Here is a 21,172-nt window from a genome sequence, read left to right on the forward strand (position 1 = left end):
TGGTCCATGCGTTCAAGAATAGATTACTGTAATGTTTTCTTCTCCGGTTTACCATCAACACCAACAAATGGTCTTAGACTAGTCCCAAATGCTCACAGGCAGTTCTCCAACCTAATGAGTCACATACTTCTGTTCTGTCGTGGTCACACACAGGCAGTGATGGAGTTCTCCAACCTAGAGTCACATGCTTCTGTTCTGTCGTGGTCACACACAGGCTGTGATGGAGTTCTCCAACCTAGAGTCACATGCTTCTGTTCTGTCGTGGTCACACACAGGCAGTGATGGAGTTCTCCAACCTAGAGTCACATGCTTCTGTTCTGTCGTGGTCACACACAGGCTGTGATGGAGTTCTCCAACCTAGAGTCACATGCTTCTGTTCTGTCGTGGTCACACACAGGCTGTGATGGAGTTCCGTCACCCAGACGGCCGCTTGGTAGCCGTGGTGATGCCAGAGCGCAGCCTCCTGGTGATGAAGGGAGAGAGCCGATACCTCTGGACCCACGGGTGAGACGGGGAGCTGTGGGACTGGGTGAGACGGGGAGCTGTGGGACTGGGTGAGACGGGGAGCTGTGGGACTGGGTGAGACGGGGAGCTGTGGGACTGGGTGAGACGGGGAGCTGTGGGACTGGGTGGGTGAGACAGGGAGCTGTGGGACTGGGTGAGACAGGGAGCTGTGGGACTGGGTGAGACAGGTAGCTGTGGGACTGCCTGGGTGAGACAGGGAGCTGTGGGACTGGGTGGGTGAGACGGGGAGCTGTGGGACTGGGTGAGACAGGGAGCTGTGGGACTGGGTGGGTGAGACGGGGAGCTGTGGGACTGGGTGAGACAGGGAGCTGTGGGACTGGGTGAGACAGGGAGCTGTGGGACTGGGTGGGTGAGACGGGGAGCTGTGGGACTGGGTGAGACAGGGAGCTGTGGGACTGGGTGGGTGAGACAGGGAGCTGTGGGACTGGGTGAGACAGGGAGCTGTGGGACTGGGTGGGTGAGACAGGGAGCTGTGGGACTGGGTGAGACAGGGAGCTGTGGGACTGGGTGAGACAGGTAGCTGTGGGACTGGGTGGGTGAGACAGGGAGCTGTGGGACTGGGTGGGTGAGACAGGGAGCTGTGGGACTGGGTGGGTGAGACAGGGAGCTGTGGGACTGGGTGGGTGAGACAGGGAGCTGTGGGACTGGGTGAGACAGGGAGCTGTGGGACTGGGTGAGACAGGGAGCTGTGGGACTGGGTGGGTGAGACAGGGAGCTGTGGGACTGGGTGGGTGAGACAGGGAGCTGTGGGACTGGGTGGGTGAGACAGGGAGCTGTGGGACTGGGTGGGTGAGACAAGGAGCTGTGGGACTGGGTGGGTGAGACAGGGAGCTGTGGGACTGGGTGAGACAGGGAGCTGTGGGACTGGGTGGGTGAGACAGGGAGCTTTGGGACTGGGTGAGACAGGGAGCTGTGGGACTGGGTGGGTGAGACAGGGAGCTGTGGGACTGGGTGGGTGAGACAGGGAGCTGTGGGACTGGGTGAGACAGGGAGCTGTGGGACTGGGTGGGTGAGACCGGGAGCTGTGGGACTGGGTGGGTGAGACAGGGAGCTGTGGGACTGGGTGAGACAGGGAGCTGTGGGACTGGGTGGGTGAGACAGGGAGCTGTGAGACTGGGTGAGACAGGGAGCTGTGGGACTGGGTGGGTGAGACCGGGAGCTGTGGGACTGGGTAAGGTAAGAAGGGAAGATTATGCCTCCCGGTTTTGTGGCGTAATGGAAGGTGGGGCTTTTCAGAAAAAAAAAGTGTTCATTAAAATCAGTCTAGTAGATGTTATATGGAGATAAGAGGTTTCGGCCTCGCAGCAGCGATATAATATATGGGTCCATAACACAAATGATTTTTACTTTGTACCCATGTGTTTATCATGCATATCGGTTGTTTTCATCCTTAATTACAATCGATTTAGTAGATGTGTTTACATCTGCAGAATTACCCCCAGGAAGTTTGACATGGTGCCGGCCTCCGACCCCCAATCCATGACTGACCTCAGTAACCATGGCAACTTGACACTGAGCAAGAGGGGCGTTCGGACGTCATTCACCTTTCGAAAGATCAGACACGCACCGTGTCGATGTGGTACGTTTTGATATTCCTTCCACGTACTCTGTGTGTGTGTGTGTGTGTGTGTGTACTTTAATTACTATTATTGTGAGGTATAATAAGTATATAGTAGAACTTGAGGCATGGGAAAAATGTAAATGTCCTCACAAATTGAAATTACATGTTTCCTTTTTATGTTTAAACATATTTGTCCTACAGTTAGGAAAAGTAAATTAGGAAAAGAGTTAGGTTCAGGCATTTTGAATTTTGGTACTTTTGTGTGATGGTGTAGTATGATCAAGTAGGGCATTAATTTACGAGAAAACACAAAAGGTTAGAATAACGTTTCTGAAAAGAGGTTTTTGACTGATACATACGTAATACGTAATGATACATCGTCCAAACAAACCGATATATCAGTCAGAATTTAGTACTAATAACTTTTAAGTCTTTCCTTCTTCCTCGCCAGCCTTTCCCTCTGCATGCGACAGCCAGGCTGCCACTCCCCCCTCTCTTCCACGTAGTGGCGTCGACGCGGAGCGCCTGGAGGAGCGCTACGTGCACCGCGTCTACGATGCCATTGCCTCGCACTTCAGTGGCACCCGCCACTCCCCCTGGCCCCGCGTCTGCCACTTCCTGCTCTCGCTGGTGCCCGGCGCCATGCTGGCCGACGTAGGCTGTGGCAATGGGAAGTACCTAGCCGTCAACCCGAAAGTCATGGCGGTAAGTAAACAGCGGCCCGCATGTAAGATATCCTCCGCACAAGGACTCTACAGTATTTGTTTTGGTGGGGTATTTCCTTGGTTTTGAAATAAACTCGGAGTTGCATTTCTAATAGAAGGAGCTACCAGAGTTGTCGTCAAAAACAACTAAAATGTGTATGTGCGTGCGTGTGTGTGAGTCTGTTTTTCCCCTTACATTGGAGTTATTCTGAAGCTCAATTTTCAAACGTGTAGAGAGATAGATACCTTTATTATCCTGCAGGGGAAAATCAGGTGTGTGTGTTTGTGTGTGTGTTACAGGTGGGCTGTGACCGTAGCAGTGCGTTGGTGCAGATCTGTGCACAGAGAGGCTACCAGGCGTTGGTCTCTGACGCACTCAGTGTCCCACTGAGAGCAGCCTCCTGTGACGCCTGTATATCTATAGCTGTTATACACCACTTCTCTACACAGGTACACACACACACACATTACTATGCTTGTGACGACCACATGTTCACCACAAGTATAGTAGAATTTGATGTTGTGACGACCATTTCCTCTTCAGGCTCATGGCAAAAAATGCCCCAAAATGATAAAAATGGCAATTATAAAATTGCCGCCCTAAAATGTTGATGCCCTCCCATGTAAAGTCAAGTGTGTGTGTGTGTGTGTGTGTGTGTGTGTGTGTGTGTGTGTTTTTTTAATGTTTTTTACAGGAGCGCCGTTTATCAGCAGTGAGGGAGCTGGTCAGACTTCTCAGACCGGGAGGCCAGGCTCTCATCTACGTGTGGGCCCTGGAACAGGAGCACAACAAGCAGAGGTCCAAGTACCTCAAGGACAACAAGGAGAATGCTGGGAACTGTAGTCTCACGGCAGATAGTTCTCATCATGGCGGTCAAGTCCCCGACGGAAAGCTGAGCGTTCACACGAACCGCACAGCCTTCAACTCTCAGGTGGGGCTGTAACTATTGTTCTCTTCTTACCGATTATTCTGTTGATTACATCAACAAATCAATAAACCATGTAGGCTTTAATTTGATACTTTGGTACAGCGTATATCTATTCTAACGCCCCGCCTGCCTCTGATTGGCCTACACTACACTGGACACTACAGAATACCACTGGTCTCACCAGACTGTCCTCCGTCCGAGGTGGGAAATAAGTACAAGAGAATGACAGCTTGACAGTAACTTGTAACTTTTATTTTTGTAGAAGAGGCAAATTAATATTGTTTATGCCGTTTGCTTTGATTGAATGATTGATTGATTGATTGATTGATTGATTGAACACGTATTTGTATGATTTGTGTGTTCTAAATTAAAGTGTTAGTGTTGATTATCGTGTATTTATCTAATTATAGTAAACTAATACTATTATACTAAAAAAGATAAAGATCAAGGGAAAAGAGACATTTTTACAGTACAATAATGTTTCAAGTTTACACAGACATGTAGACATGTAAAATAAACGTCATAAACAATATATTAGTTTGCCTCTTCTACAATCAGAGGCAGGCGGGGCGTTACCATGTCTATGCTCGGATGTAGAATATAGATATACGCTTTGGTGCACAATGGTGTTGTGCAAAGATGGTGAAAGTATGCTATCTACAAGCAGCCCGTAGATCGTATATTCTTTTGTTTTGTGTAACGCTTCACAATAACACAACCAAAATACGGATTATCCTTATGTCACTCAGCCATAATACATGGTTATCATAACCATGTAATGAGTTCCCAGTGCAGCTATGCCCCAATATGGAGTTAGTAACCTCAAATCCGTCAGCTCCATATATGGAGCTCTAGAACATTCACTACCATATGAAGTTTGGAGTGATATTTGCGACAAAATCTATCGATTTATAAATATTGGTTTTTGATAACCATTTAAATCAATGACTTTTCAAATAACTGTTGTACGTATATTCCCAGGATCTCCTCGTTCCCTGGCACCTGAAAGACGGGAAAAAAGGAGGACCGGGACAGAACGGAGAGCAGGGTACAAGAATAGCCGGGTCCAAACGGACTAATAATTCTGATAACTCTTCTACCGAAGGCCACTGGGCTTCTGGTCTGGACTCAGAAGAACCCAGTCCGGGGGAATCCGGTCCGGACTCGAACTCGACTCCCTTCTCAGTGGTGGATTCTAAGTGTGACAAGCCTGGCCCAGGAGGTGCGGAGGACTCCAGCCCGGCTCCTGCGGTGTTCCACCGCTATTACCATGTGTTCCAGCAGGGGGAGCTAGAGGAACTGTGTGGAGGAGTGGCTGGTGTTCAGATACACACCAGCTACCATGACCAGGGCAACTGGTGTGTCATCCTGGAGAAACGCTGAACCGGGGGAATTCTCATGAAAAAATATCGTAGTAGCAGATCTACAAGCTCAAAACGTGATAGATCTGCTACTTTTGTCGTGTGACCCTGTAGTATGATCAAGTTGGGCGTTAATCTCTGATTCTTTTCCCAGACTGTGTTTTCGGTCAAAACAAGCTTTTTTCCACGGCCCCTAACTCATGAACCAACGGTCGCAGTTGATTTTATTTTATTTTTCCAGGTGAGAGACTTTCCTCTGCCTCCAACATTTGCCTTTACATGGTGGACACATCACACGTGCCGTGGCTCGTCAAAAAAAGGTAAAAACACTGGCACTGGTGGACGAAAAACACAAAAAGTTAGAATATGGAGATAAGAGGTTTCTGCCCGACAGCAGCGATATGCTACCAGATTGCTGGTTGGGACACAGAGTCCATCACCACACATCCACAGACACACATAATTTAACTAAGCATTCTTTTCTCAACTCCAACCATCTGGTGTGGAAAAATGCTGCTTTGAGTCTGAAAATGAGATATTTTGTCTCACTTTCCCCACATCGAGACAAGTCCATTAATGTGTCTTAATGATTAGTAGAAATGAAAAGAAAATTGAGAAACTGCAGGCTCCCTTCAAATAAACATAATTTTTCCAAGTACAGTTTTTTTTGTGCTTTTCCTTCAAGTCTCCTCCTGGCAGTGTCTTAAGACACTGGTTGATGTTTTATATTGACAAAAACGCATATATATACATATTATACATGGATACATGGATATTATTTATACATATCTGTCAAAATGATTATTTTAAACATAAAATTGCTCGAGAGCTTATTATCATTTTGCAGACACAACTAGAATGGTTGTTGTACCTACAGGGAGTGACAGGCCACCGATCAGGAGCCCGAGTCCTACTGCCCCCAATCACTGTAAAGAAATAAAACAGTCATATAGGCCAAAAGAACATTCATTCAAGTTTTAATAATTCTCGAAATTACACTGGGTAATCAAACTCATTTTCAGTGTCGTCGAGTAATACAATATCATATAAAAAAGAATACATCAGAAGAGCAATAAAAGTTATACATGTGAATTACATAGGTTACAAATAAAAGGTGGTACATTTTAATGTAGTTTGCAGGTCATTCCATGTATTAGGGCCACAGAAGCCAAAAGCAGATCTACCAAGTTCAGAATGAACTTTTGGTACCTTGAATTTGGGGAAATTACTTGATCTGGTGTGCTAGGGTTCAGAGTCCCATTTCAGAAATGATGAGATGTATTTAGGACAATCTCCAAGCATGGCTTTATACAAGAACAGGTGCCAATGCCGTTGTCGTCTCTCTGTCAGGGAAGACCATCCAAACTTGTTATACAAGATACAATGGTGAGTACCATAGCTATCACCTTGTTATAAGATACAATGGTGAGTACCATAGCTATCACCTTGTTATAAGATACAATGGTGAGTACCATAGCTATCACCTGTAATAAATCGAATCGATGAGTGATAAACAGAGTCTAGGGATTTAAGAGTGGATGCTGCTGCATGTCTATAGATTATGTCCCCATAATCCAAGACAGACAGGAACACTGCCTCAACTACCCTCTTTCTGCTAATGACAGGAAAACTGGCTTTATTTCTATACAAAAATCTAATTTTCTGTTGCAATTTACCAGCAAGGACCTCTACATGGTGTTTAAAAGTAAGTCTCATCAATCCAAATCTCTTTTGATATCAACTCCATTCATAAAAGATATGCGAATGTCATTATAGGAGATATGTTTGGCCCCGGAGAACAACATGATAAGATCATCCTTGATTGATTGATTGAAATATTTATTAACAGTTTGTAGAATTTACAGTACATTTTAAGCACAAACTCAATACAAAGACTGTCAACTGTGAGTGGACGACCCAATTAAGCATTACACTTGTTTACAACAGGGTCCACATTGTTCAATTCATCAAAACATTTAAAGACATACAAACATTTAGAGACATACAAATAGACATTTCTATGTAGCTGAATTCATCATATGGGAAGCAAAAAAGGGAAAAGATACAATATACAGTGAGGGAAAATGGGGTGGGGGGGATTCAGATTTTACAGAGGCCAGTTTCGAATTGCAGCCATCCGTAGGTGCCCTTTGAGAGCGGTTTTGAAGGAGTCAAGGGATTCACATGTCTTAATGACTGTTGGTAGGGCGTTCCACATTTTGGTGGCATAGGAGCGAAAAGAATTTAGTCCCTTGTTTGTGCCGAATCTGGGTTGTACATGGTTTGTTGCACTCCCTCTGGTGTTGTGGGTGTGGACTTCGTTTACATTAAGGAAGTATTTAGACAGGTACATGGGTATCTTGGTGGTGTATCGAATCTTGTGGACCAGACCCATTGCAAGATGCTGTACTCTGTCGACGACCCTAAGCCATCCCAGCCTGTCAAAGTGGGCAGGGGTGAGGTGGGTTCGGGGGGTGAGGCCAAGTAGGAGCCTGACCAGTTTGTTTTGGGAGGTCTGGAGCCTTGTTTTAAGGGCCTTTGAGGTGCTGTGGTACCAAGAGGTGGATGCATAGTCAAAGAAACCTTGTACGAGGGCTCCTGTTAAGGTCTTCAAGGTGTTTTTGCTGACCAGTGAGGAGATCCTGTAAAGGAATCTTGTTCTTTGATTGACTTTTTTGATTACGTTGGTGGCCATCTTATCACCGGAAAGATTGGCCTCCAGGATGGAACCTAGGTAGGTAATTTGATCTTTTCGTGTGATAATATTGTCACCCACTCTAACCAAGAAGCCATCTGCCTTGCTGAGATTACTATTTGATCCGAAGAGGATGGATTAAGTTTTTCCCAGGTGTAAGGATAGTTTGTTATCAGCGAGCCAGGTGCAGATTCTACCGAGTTCAGAGCTGAGGGTCTTTTCAACCTGCAGTTTGTTCCTGTCCGAGACCAGCAGTGCTGAGTCATCTGCGAACAGGAACAAGTTGCAGTCACAAGCTGAAGTCATGTCATTAACATATATTAGGAACAGTAAAGGCCCTAGTATGCTTCCTTGTGGGACGCCACAGCTCACTGGGAGGGGAGGGGACAGTGTTCCGTTCACCTCCACCATCTGTTCTCTCCCCTCCAGGTAGGATTGCATCCAGCTCACTGATGTGCTATCAAAACCAATAGCTTTAAGCTTGTTAACCAGTATGGAGTGGTTCACGGTGTCAAAAGCCTTTTGGAGGTCCAGCATGACCATGCCGCAGTATTTTCCAGCGTCCACCTCGTGTTTGATGTGGTCGCTCAAATAGAGGAGGCATGTGTCAGTGGAGTGGGATGTTCTGAAACCAGATTGGAACTCGTACAGCAATTTATTAGTGGCAAGATACTTTTCAACCTGTTCATAGACAATTTTTTCCATCACTTTCGAGATGGAGCTTAGAATAGAAATAGGTCGGTAGTTGCCGGGTTCTAATTTACTCCCTTTTTTGTACAAGGGGGTTACTTTGGCCAGTTTAAAATCTTGGGGGACCTGTCCCTGTTTGATGGAGAGGTTAACTATGTGGGTGATGACTGGAGCTATGGAAAAGGCTGAGTCTCTGAGAAATTTGGAGGGGATATTGTCATGGCCAGTGGCCTTGTGGGGTTGGAGGGCACTCAGTTTTTTAAGTACCTCCTCGGTTGTTACCATTGCCATTTTGAAATCATCTTTACAAACTCCAAGGTTTTTGTAGAAGGCTTTGATGTGCTCTACACCAAAACGCCCAGAGTGGGAGGACGTTAGAAGAAAGTTGTAGGTTTTCCATTGCTACTTGTATAGAGTCTGCAGTACAATAAATAGAGGACAGCTAATCGGCAGAGTGACACTTGGTTTAAGTAATAGACAGGCGGGTCTCTACGTATCTTATAAAGGGGGACCAAGTTGTATGAAACTTCTCCTGTGTTCCACACAGTAGATATCATATTGGATTTTTCTAGTCTCAATGAGGTCATCACTTCCACAGATCCACTGTTTAAATGAAGGGTGCTTTGTCTCTTTCCAATGTCAAAGAATGAGACGCAGGGCTAAAAGTGAAGCAAAAGCAATCGCTTTCTGTTGATACAGACATGGTTCTACAACAAAAGAACGTAATGGGGTTGGAATTAAGCGCTTTATCGTAGATCAAAAACCTGATTCCAGGAAAAGGTTTAGTGACTGACATCTACAACACCACAGCAATGTGGTTCAAATCTGACTCTCAGCAGTAAATAGAACATAAATCCTAAGGGCTGATGGGCTGTTCTCTGGTATAGGAAGGCTCCTGGTAAACGAGCCCTGTGCCTTCCTCATCCCTCTGGAGAGACAGACTAGTCTGTGATAGGAGCATCACAACAGAAGCTACGGGATTCTGGCCACTGTTTGGTGGTTTATCTATTGATTGTGTTTATACAGACGTATGCGAGAGGAAGTGTGTGTGTCTGTGTGTGTGTGTCTGTGTGTGTGTGTGTGTGTGTGTGTGTGTGTGTGTGTGTGTGTGTGTCTGTCAGACTTATAGCATTTTATGTAGACAGAACTGCAATAGCAATTTATGTAGACATAGCACTCTAAAGTATTTATGCATAGCTTCATTATAGGCCTATAGATATTCCACTGTTCTTAGCATACGCATGTTTCATGATAACTAATGCAAATCGCTCTGGATTAAAGGACCACTTCACCACTTTTCAACCTATCTTCATATAATAGGTCCTCACTAATAATCATGAAAAAATGGCGAGATTTTTTCTACTCGGCCTGTGTCTCATAGGAGGGCTGTGGGCAGTTCAGAAACTGTCTTCCAGTGACATCTTAGATGGGGAATTCAAGCTAATAGAGACTGCATGCTTTCTAGTCCTGAAAAGTTGCAATGCGAAAATGGAAGCCATCGTTCTCACGATAATGAAAATCTTGTTTAAAAAACTAATCGTGCCATTTTACAATGATTATTAGTGAGGACCTATTATATGAAGATAGTTTGTAAAGTGGTGAAGTGGTCCTTTAAGAGCGTCTGCTCAATGCCTAAAGTGTGTGTATGTGTGTGTGCGTGCAATTGATTGATTGCAGCTGTTGCGACTACAGCAGCAGGTAGCTGCTTGACATTTGGATTTGGAAATATAATTAAAGGGTTCAAGATATTAGCCTATCGCTCCAGGCAAATGCTATTGATCAGGTTGACTGCCAATGCATTTCAAATGTTCAGCCCGCAAGTGTCAACACATCTTATTGAAACCATTTTCACAGTCTACCGGTGCTATCCCTGAAGACTGTGGTATGCTGCAAATATTGATTCTAAAGCTTGTGTGTTGTGAATATTTCATTTGCTGGTTAATTGTGTTTTTCTGTGTCAACACTAGAACCTAGCATCCCTTTTCTTTGGTGAACATTTGGGCAAAAACAGACAGCCTATATGGAGCTGATGAGTGAAGGCTAGGTCCGAACCACGAGACTCTATTCTGGAATGAAAGAATAACTAATTGTTCAAGGTTTCTTATGATCCTTTAGGCTCATCCAAATAACATAGGCCTATTAAGATTGAATATTATATAAATTGTAGATTGTGGTAAAGTCAGGGGTTGAATGTTGGGGTACCATTGAAAACCTAAATAAGGCAATCAATTGCAAGCATTAGTTTTGCATGAAAAAAACACTCCTTCAGCTAAAAACGGCCATAGCTGTCTTCACAAGTGTGATGAGGTCATCACATACATGGGCAAGTGGCTATGGCCGAATTTAGCCCAAGGACTGTTTTTTATTCAAAACATATCACATGCTACTTTAAAGCAAAAATTCAAATTTGACATTTTTGGCTTGGTACCCTAACGTTCAACCCCTGAATTTTGATCCACAATTTATATAATACAATTTTGAGGGGCGCTAGCCCCTCCTACAGGTTTAATGTTTGTTTTTAGTTCAATGTTTGTTTTAAAAACGCCATTGACAATGAAGGGAAAATGTACGTCATATTGTCCCTCATTACGTCATATTGTCTCTTTATTGTTAATGGTATTTAATGTTTGTTGGCACCGTTTGTTTTACAACACCATTACATCACCTAATCAACATGACTTTAATATATTATATAATATTAGCGTCCCTCACTTAACACGGGTGTGATTTTTAATATGTTAGACCTGAGGCCTACCATACCAGGCCTCAGGCGGTCTACCATTGCGTGGCACATCTATGCACGGAATGTCTATGTTCACAGGCTTCTGTGTGCGGCCTATAGGGCATCAGCATGTGCGGCACTACAAGTCTTACACTAAATGCGTTCGGGAAACCCAGCCATTGACCTTTATCCAGTCCTGGTTTGGCAGAGGCGGGGTGTTGATGCATATGCTGTTCTGCAGGATGTGTTGAGGTGGTCTTCAGTTTGTGAGAGCTTCTCTTCTTTAACTCAACAATTTCCTTTTATCTGACACATGCACCAAGCAGGAGTCGGGGTCTTGACCTTGTTCTTTTCGTTTTTTCAGCTGCAGTGACTTCCTGAACTGATCAGGCAGCCATCTCAGAAATGAAAGTGTTGACAAAGACTTCTGGTCTCTTACAGTGTTGTTGCACAGTGGACACTGACACACATCATTAGTGTCCCAGTAACGTGTGATACAGGTTTTGCAGTAGTTGTGTCCACATGGAGTGCTGACTGGATCAGACACATTCAGACAGATAGAACACAGGAACTGCTCTTCATACAGGAGATTGTCGGCAGAGGTCATTTCTACACACTGAAAACTAATTTATGCCACACACACAGCTGTTGCGTGATTAATGTAAACTATGATGCCGTTTTTCAAGGCGATCAGTAGAGATATGAAACAATATGAAATTAAATTGGTGCTGATCAGAGTGAAGCAGATTGCGGGATTAGTCAGACTGGCTCTTCTAGACAGCTCGCCTCGTAGCCTGATTGGTCTTTGCGTTGATGTCATGGTTGCTATGGTAGCATCCACAAACAAACGACTCGGCTTGTTTATGAATGCTACCACAGCAACCGTGACATCTACGCAAAGTCCAATCAGTGCGCAGTGCTGTGACACACCCACTTAAAGTTTTGGAGTATAAATACAGAGAGTCATTATTAGACCAGTACAGCGGGACACAGCCATGGGTGACTATTACCACTCTCTGGGTGTCCAGAGTAACGCAACAAAAGACGACATCAGAAAGGCATACCGAAAACAGGCTTTGAAATGTCATCCAGACAAAAACCCTGAAAACCAGCCGGACGCAGAAAGGAAGTTCAAGGAACTGTCCGAAGCTTATGGGGTGCTGTCAGACGACAACAAAAGGTTAATTTATGACCTATATGGTAAAAGACTCGGAAGAGGAGAACGAGGGAAAAGAGAGGAAGGAGGAGAAGGCCAGTATTACTTCTTCACATGCTCTACTCCAGATGAGGTTTTTAGGTTCTTTGGCGGGAGAGATGGTTTTGAAGATGATGTCACCATCCCGGCCAGAAAGGTGTTCAACAATGGCCTATGGGGGGTGGTGAAGGCATTGTTGCTTCTGTCCTCCAATGTTCCGGTGATTACATGTTTGCACTGGACTGCAGTTGCTGCTGTTTCTGTCGGCAAAGCTGTTTATTCTTTATACAGAATAGTTTCTTCACATTGAAGCATTCCGTTAAGGCCACTGATGCCATTGACAATGAAAGGGGAATTTAGGTCAAATGTCTGCTAAATCTCGTCCCCTACTGCACTTTTGTTTGTGGATTTTTTTAAATAAAAATCCAATCATATTCTGTTTGCATTCATGTACCGTAATTTATTGTACTGGGTTCGATCCTCGTTCAGGATAACTAATGTTACACATTAGGCTAGCTCTGGTCCATAGCCCATGCGTTGCCAAAGCATTAGGGTAGAATGGTGCCCGTGGGGCCTCTGCCTGTTGGGCACTGGCCTGGAACGATGCAAGTTGGAAATGAATGCCCAACCCAGATATTATGAGTTGGAGCCTCTACAGCGGTGCCCATTGGGCATTGGCCTACTTGGAACGATGCAAGTTGGAAATGAATGCCCCACCCAGATATTATGTTTGTTTCCCTTTCATGCCCATATATGGAGTTCCTTGTAAGACATGCCCAAATATGGAGTATATGCAGCCAGCTTGTGGAGTTCTGTATCAGGAATGCCCAAATATGGAGTGTTGTGAGGTCAGAACAGGCCAGTTCCATATGGACGATGGGCAGGGGCCCGGTCCAGAGCCCGGGCAGAGGCCTTTTTGGGGCGGTTCTGGACAACCGTGGGTCGGACCGACTCGACATTGGGCACTGCACTTCCTGCTGTGATGTGGAACGTGTGTGTCGAAGTCTGTGTCATACGGACAGACAGAGAATTGGTGCATTTATAGATAGATAGATAGATAGAGACAGACCAGAGCTAACATTATGCCTATATTGATGTGCTTATTGCCTCACTATTATTATTGCCCTGGGTGTGTTCTTACGGCTGGCCCAGGCTGAGCTGTTCTGTGCCAACTGCTGCTGAAAATGTTATAAGACCTACTGGTATATGCCTATTCTTTATTGTGTTCTATTGTGTTTGGGGTCGGGGGGGGGGGGGGTGGGGCACTAAATATTATCTGCACAGGGGCAGATCAGGGACCATAATTTATTTGATTATTTTTGAGGGGATTCTAATTTGTAACGGCTCCAACAAGTGACTTTGTGTGTGTTATGTTCAAAAATTCCACTTCCAATTCCCATTCAAGTGATTATTATTATTGTTATTATTATTATTATTATTATTATTACCATTCATAATAATAATATATCATAAAGCCATTTTCAAAATAGAGTTTACAATCTGATGTAGGCTATACATTAGTCTCTTGAGAAAGACTGTTAACCCTCGTCAAAGGAAAAGAGGGCGCTGTGTTTCCTTTTATGAACTCAATACAAAGGCTGTTACTGTGGACAAGACACTGATAAAGAAAGCATTACACTTGTTTACAACAGGGTCCACCATTTTCAATTCATCAGAGCGGCAATATAGTAGTGGTACAAATATCAAGACAAATTTAATCAAATAAACAGATTGAGGAGGAGTGATTAATGTGTGTGTCTTCCAAGGGTTAATTGGTCATATTGACAAGCTCAAACTGGGATTTAGGTAGGAGATACTGATGGTTTGATTTAACTTAGGGTCTACATGAAGAATGAAGACAAAATCATAGTTATGCCATAGGCTATATATCGTGTTTGTGTAGGTACATTTTAGATCAACTACACTAGGTTATTCATATTCTGGACTTTCCCTCCCCAATAATGATGACCATAACTTATGCCTATCACCTCCCATTCAGAATTACTGGTACCTATACTTTGTCTTTTTCAGGGGATGGGTGTGTCTAAAGAAATCTTATTTGAAATAAAACTGTATAGATAACTCCATACAACCACTACTGGATATTGTTTAGTATCCTAGGCAATGCAGTAACAGCATATTAGACAGGAAATTATGTTTTTCTTGTAATGAGAGAAAGTAAAGGAGTCCTCACCACAAACTATCTCAGTATTGCTTTAGGTAAATTACATTCTGACTCTTTGGTGATGTAGGGTAGACACCTGGGTCATACCTATCCTGGATCCAGCCCATAGACCTCTCTCTCTGAGTGGACTACAGGAAGCCAAATTCCAATACCCAAAATCTCGGGGTCATTCCAGCTTGACCCGGAAATGGTTAAGGTTCCAATTGTTAATGTGTTCCATCGAGGAGGCGAGTGGAGCCGAGTGGAGGACACGAGGGGAGTGAGCGAAAAGTTGCGGTATTGGAATTTGCCCCAAAATAAAAATTCACAACAATCCATTTCATATTATGGGAGGTTGTGGTTCTAACATTGTTCTAACTCGGGGAGGGGTATCTCGTGGCTATGGTAACATCATATGGGGCGTGGTCAGGTGTTGACTTCCTGACCTGTAACCAAATGGACTCCAAGTATCCTCAGACTATGGGCACTTTAATGTGTTGTTGGGGGGTGATTTCTTATTTTCTCCCTTCTGCTTCACTCTCTCTGGCTCTGGACTACTATACCCACAATCCCCATGACGTGACGTAAGTGCTTTACGACACCCGAGGAACACACACAGCTGTACGGCAGTGTCATGGCGACGTATAGTTTTGAAAGTACGAGCAGCATTGAAGAGAGAAAGGATTCTAAACGGAAAGCACGCCAAGATGCAGTCCAACAGGTACGAGCCGTTCACGCACGAATGTGGCAATGTTTATTTATTCGAATGGGGCATCACAGTCACATTGGACAGACCACAAGCACTGCTTAAGTGTTGTAGCACAAGTGCTAACTAGTACTCAATACATACATATGTCTAGTTGTCCACATTAGCCCTACAATGTCTGTGATCATACAAACGTGCTAATACACTCGTATCCGCTCCCGGTTTGCAAAGAGACATATGCGTGGCATAAATGTGTTCGGTGTACTCACTCAATAAATAATAATTCCAATGACAGCTGGACTTCAAATATCAAAACTTCCTTTGGGAAGCATAAACGTCATCACCAATTGACCAGGGAAACACAAATGTATGGAGCACACAATTGGCAGGTGGTATGATTAAAGGACAACTTTTTTTCATGATTGATTGATGAATGTATTAACAGATTGGAGAATTACAATACATTGCAAGGCAGCACAACTCAATACAAAACTGTTAACTGTGCACGACACCATAAAGTATTACACTTGTTTACTATAGGGCCCACCATGTTCAATTCATCATAACAATTAGATACGTACAAATGTACTCTATATAGCCCAAAACAGGAAATTATCATAGAGGTAAAAAGGGAAAAAAAAAAAACCTTGTACAGTGAGGGGGAAAAAGGGGTGGGTGGGATATTCAGGTTTAATGGGGGCCAGTTTCGAATTGCAGCCGTCCGTATAGGTGCCCTTTGAGAGCGGTTTTGAAGGAGTCAAGGGATTTGCATGTCTTAAGGACTGTTGGTAGGGCGTTACACATTTTGGTGGCATAGGAGCGAAAATAATTTAGTCCCTTGTTTGTGCCGAATCTGGGTTGCACATGGTTTGTTGAGCTCCCTCTGGTGTTATGGGTGTGGACTTCGTTGACATTAAGGAAGTACAGACTACAGAGCTGCTGTGAGAGCTTCACTGGAATATTGCTTCATTGATCTGTTTTTGGCAGTGGTGTGATAGTGAACTGCTCGTCTGTTAATTTTACGGGTGCAAAACATTAAGCTGTTTTCGATTACCCCACGTGAGAAGTGGGCCTTGTGATGTGTTTTGTGAGTTGAGTGAGGCTATGTAGTTTACAGAATCTTTCCAAACATTGTTCTAATTTCCGAAATCTTGGAGTGGCATTTTAGGCTTTTAATGTAAAATATGCAAGCCTCTAGTGGAAAGATTTTGTCCAGTTCCTCTGTGGAAAAATATCCTTTTCCCCTTAGGGGGCACGGTAGCACAGTCGGTAGTGCTGTCACCTCACAGCTAGAAGGTCCTGGGTTTGATTCCCGCTGGGGACACTGTGGGCGTGTTCCCTCCTCTGCGTCATCAGTGCCCATACCCGAGGCGGGGTTGGTGAAAGGGCCTTTCTGTGTGGAGTTTGTATGTTCTCCCCGTGTCCCCTAGGGTAGGTACCCTCACAAAAAACATTCAGTAATCCTGGTCTTTAAACTACCTCCCCCTGGCCAGCCGGGGTGCCTGATGGAGGGGAAAGGAACTGGTCGGAATATGTCGTCGATTAATTAGAACTCACATCAGAGTCTTTAAGAAATAAACAGGGTACAGAGTGGACTGAAACAATGATACTTTTATTACAAGGGTGGTCTCCAGCCCAGGGAGGAGCACTATGCAAGCCTCCAGAACACTTTACATTTCTCTCTCTTATACACAATGAGAGCAGAGTGGTCAGTGGTCAGTCAGCATGGTCAGACATGTGTCTCATGTAAGAATAGGTCCTCTGACAGACAGACAACAGGTGGATAGTATTCTCATCTTAAAACTCCTATTACAATTACAAATAACGTGTTCCTTCCACGTGCTACGTCTGTCCGGGGAAACTCCCCCGTCAGGTGAAAAGAAGCAGCTTTGACTCCTCATGCATAGAAGGAAGCATCAGGTCAGTCCGCTGCACCCCCAGGTTGGCAGAGGAAGTGTAGCGCCCAGGATTGCATTCGATAATTGACACTGGGTGAAACAATGGGTTGCAAAATCGTGGGATAAAAAAGAAGAAAAGAAAAAGGTCCTTTGTTATCCTCGGGTGTTTCTGAGGGGACAATGGGGGGAGGAGGGAGAGGGGGTGAATGTAGCTGCGGAGACGATCTGTTGTTTTATTGAACAAGCCTAGTAGTCACTCACTAGTGTTGCCACATCTGCTTATTCCAAGTGACTTTGGGCTTGTTTTTTTGTAGGCTTGTAAATATTGGTAGTGGTAGGTTGTGTTTTTTTTTCTTTTTTTTGTCTGAACTGTGGAAGTATGTAACTTGTAAATCCTATAGTGTTATTGAGGAATCACAGCTATGCAACATCGATCTCGCACTAGTCTTTGTTGATTTCTCTAAGGCTTTTGATTCAGTGGACAGAGCCAAAATGTTTGAAATTCTTAAATTATATGGTATCCCCGACAAAATGATCAATGCCATAAAAGTTCTATACAAATACCTCAGCGATCATCCTTACTCCTGACGGAGAAACACCATCATTCCCCATCCTTGCTGGCATTCTCCAAGGTGACACACTTGCCCTGTTTATATTTATTATTGTTGATTATGTTCTTCATATGTCAGTTGATGCTATCAATGATAAGGGCTACCAACTAAACCCTAGGAGAAGCTCTCGTCATCCTGCTAAATACCTAACCGACACTGACTTCGCTGATAACATCGCGCTTATCAGTCAATCATTGGAATACGCTCAGGCTCTCCTTCAGTCTCTTGAGCAGGCCTCCAACTGTGTTGGTCTTTATCTCAACTGAATACGTGAATAAATATATGCAAATCCAACAATAACCACATTATAAAAACACTTTCGCCAACCCCGCCTCGGGTATTGCGAAAGTGTAAGAGTCAGGAGAAGCGGGCTTCACATGGCTGGCGCCTGACCGTGTCACATCTGACTTTGTTGTCAACATGTTTGAGGGGCGCTAGCCCCTCCTATGCCCAGCTTTGTGTGCTTGTGTGAATTTTAGCAATGATTTGATACATATTGAGGATAAAAAGTGAGGGTAGAAAAGTGAAGACCCCAATTGTGATTGGCTGGAATGACAGAAAAGTGAGGTCGCCAATTTTGATTTGCCGGAATGAATGTAATGATGATCCATATGTTTTAGTCATGAAATTGAACATAGTTGCTCAGTCTTTCTTTAGTTTCTTCTTTTGTTTTTGGGTGATTTTGTAACTCAGAGAGGGTACATAATAGAACCAAATGGACCTGGGTACATTTACAGTTAAATTAACACTGTAAATGTAGGTCCACCATGTATGTACATGTTCTCTCTGTTGTATGCCTGCAAACAAAACAAGCCCACAGATTGGTATTTGAGTGTGCGTTTTCTAATGCCGTGACATCCGAGCAGGGAGGACGAGGACCGGCTCCGTGCCTGGTCATCCCAGAGGGACGTCTGAACGCATGCAATGCAATGAACATCACTGATGACGTTTAGGTGAAAAAAGAACAGAAAATAATAATAATAATAATTAAGTAATGAATTAAAATATAATTGTTGCTATAAAGCAACGCTGGGTCTTAGAGGGTTAATGGTGATGTACATTAGAAACTCAATCTTATAAATAAGATGTTGAGGGTAAATGGCCTCAGACATTAGATGTTTTTGGATACCATGTGTTTCTGCATTATGTGTCATATTTTAGTGTGTGTGTGTGTGTGTGTGTTGTGTACATTGAATGAATATTGTTGCTGCTGCTGTTAGAATTCAGACAGGAAATCGGAAATCGCATTGACAAATACTGGCCAATGCGATAAGAGCCCCAAACTTGTATTCTAGGATTTTCATTAAACGGACAGTTTTACAATCACGCGTTGATGTGCTCACTGTCCAGGAAAGGCACACACACACACACACACACACACACACACACACACACACACACACACACACACACACACACACACACAGGCGCCCATGGGCAAGCACATGCACACAGACACACGTGTGCTGTGTGCTATCTCTTCGCAGAACAGCTGTGTTTGCATTGTGATGACACAAGCACAAACACAACACACTATACCATTCATCCTTTGTGTGTTTTGGAGATGACAGGAAAATAAAACCTTGAAAGAGACACAAGCATGATTAGAGATTTTCTTTTTTTTTTACTTAATATATTTATTCATCTTTTATTATTTTTATTCAGGAACATGGAGTAGCATGGAACGGTCAAAATAGCAGATCTACAAGCTCACAAATCGATCAAAATGTAGTAGAGTTGTTCCGATACCGATGGTATCCCGAGAGTTTATCGATAGATATCTCGTGTTGTGTTTATGAGGGCGAATTAAAGACTGTTGCGAATCCCCACTCAAACGCACTTGCCCGCAGTGGCAACCTGTAAGCAGTGAAGCACTGAACTTTGCCTGCCCGACTGTTTCATTACCTGCCACGGTCGGGCATGTCGGCTGGGCAACCCTGAACCCATAGACATACAGTATATAAAGACTGTTTCATTACCTGCCACGGTCGGGCATGTCGGCTGGGCAACCCATAGACATATATAAAGACTAGATGGCTCAAGGCGGAGTCTCTTACGTAGTTCACCCGTGGCCATCTTGCTGAGGGGCTACAGTACAGTAGCCTACTGTATGTTCTATGGCAGCTCAAACAGAAACAGTCATAACTCCCTCAAATCTTGACGGATTTACAAACGGGTTGGTTTAATACAAACAAATGACGCTTATCTGCGTATATCTTCAATAAAAATGTCATATAAAAGCATATAAGTATGCGGACGTCTCTGACGTTTATAACAAACCAACCCGTTTGAAAATCGATTGAAAATTAAGCAAGTTATGGTTATTTAAAAAGTATTTGCCCATTGCCCATCTAGCTTTCTTATATATACATCTATGGGGCAACCGTTCTCTCTAATGGAAGTGACATAATAACAGTGATTGTGATTGTGGTTCTCCCCCTGCAGGCTAAACAGCAGTATGAGAAGGAGGAGAAGAAGAAGGAGTTGAAGCGGCTGAGAGGGGAGGACACCTGGATGCTCCCCGACATCAACCTCCGCCTGGAGCAGATAGAGGAGGTTACTCCATGATCCACACGCATCTGATTCATACCTTAATACAAGTTAATATCAGTTAACATTTAGCCATATTCGAATGCATCACAAGGCCCGTTTATTGATTAATACGGGGTCTAATTACTGTTGTGTCTATGTCCGTGTGTTGTGTGTTTAATTTTAATTCAAAGGTGTAAATAATATTCAAACCAACGCTCGGTAAACCAAATCTTCAGAACACTCAAGTGTGGTCTGAGATAATCTTAAAATAGGTGTTCTGTTGGTTGTGTCTGTCCTTTTGCTAATGAATACCATATGGGTCACCCCAAACAGAGTGAACAAACCCAAGCACTACATCATTGCCTAATACATACCGGGGTACTATAAACAGTCATAATATGTGTTTACCACTTGAACCAAATAACCCTATTCCGGGGCTGGGGGAACATAAGCCAAAACGTACAGAGCCAACTCGGGCCCAGTTTACTAAATCTAGAGCAGTAGTTCTTATGCCAAGGACCCCCACATTGATACATATATTTGCCGAAGACCCCCATCTGAAAATGTGTTGTCAGGGACCACCAGAAGAGAAGATTTTTGTTTAAAAAAAATCTAAATTATTCAAACATTTTGAACTACAAAATAGGAGATCTACAAGCTCACAGCAAGGCACAAAATGACGCAATGTGATCTTGTAGATCTGCTATTTTTAAACGGCCAAGATAATAGCTTTTGCTGTGGACCCCCTGGAACCCCTCCAAGGCCCTCCAAGGACCCCACTTTGAGAACCTCTGGTCTAGAGGGTCTAAGAGTGGTTAGTTCAGTCATATCCGGTGTCATAACTAACACCGACCTGTTTGGAACTTTTGTTGTCTGTCG

The 21,172-nt window shown here is 43.9% G+C and overlaps 2 protein-coding genes across 5 annotated transcripts in view; both read left to right on the plus strand.

Moving 5' to 3' along the window:
* Nucleotides 1-5,735, plus strand: part of alkbh8 (alkB homolog 8, tRNA methyltransferase) — a 16,715-nt gene extending 10,980 nt beyond the window's left edge. For 2 of the 4 annotated variants that reach the window (XM_083774015.1, XM_083774017.1), the window contains exons 8-13: nucleotides 398-504; nucleotides 1,956-2,104; nucleotides 2,538-2,791; nucleotides 3,091-3,240; nucleotides 3,486-3,722; nucleotides 4,701-5,735. In XM_083774015.1, coding sequence (XP_083630141.1) covers nucleotides 398-504; nucleotides 1,956-2,104; nucleotides 2,538-2,791; nucleotides 3,091-3,240; nucleotides 3,486-3,722; nucleotides 4,701-5,102 — 1,299 coding nt within the window. In that variant the 3' untranslated portion in view covers nucleotides 5,103-5,735. The remainder of the gene's footprint in view (nucleotides 1-397; nucleotides 505-1,955; nucleotides 2,105-2,537; nucleotides 2,792-3,090; nucleotides 3,241-3,485; nucleotides 3,723-4,700) is intronic. The other 2 variants (XR_014569793.1, XM_083774016.1) reach the window with 2 other exon arrangements.
* A 9,443-nt stretch (nucleotides 5,736-15,178) lies between these two features.
* Nucleotides 15,179-21,172, plus strand: part of cwf19l2 (CWF19 like cell cycle control factor 2) — a 49,490-nt gene continuing 43,496 nt past the window's right edge. The window contains exons 1-2 of the mRNA XM_083773272.1: nucleotides 15,179-15,267; nucleotides 20,207-20,317. Of these exons, the coding sequence (XP_083629398.1) occupies nucleotides 15,181-15,267; nucleotides 20,207-20,317 (198 nt within the window). The 5' untranslated portion in view covers nucleotides 15,179-15,180. The remainder of the gene's footprint in view (nucleotides 15,268-20,206; nucleotides 20,318-21,172) is intronic.

The sequence above is a fragment of the Protomyctophum parallelum genome, assembly GCF_964188405.1.
Source record: "Protomyctophum parallelum genome assembly, chromosome: 9".
Taxonomy (NCBI): Eukaryota; Metazoa; Chordata; class Actinopteri; order Myctophiformes; family Myctophidae; genus Protomyctophum; species Protomyctophum parallelum.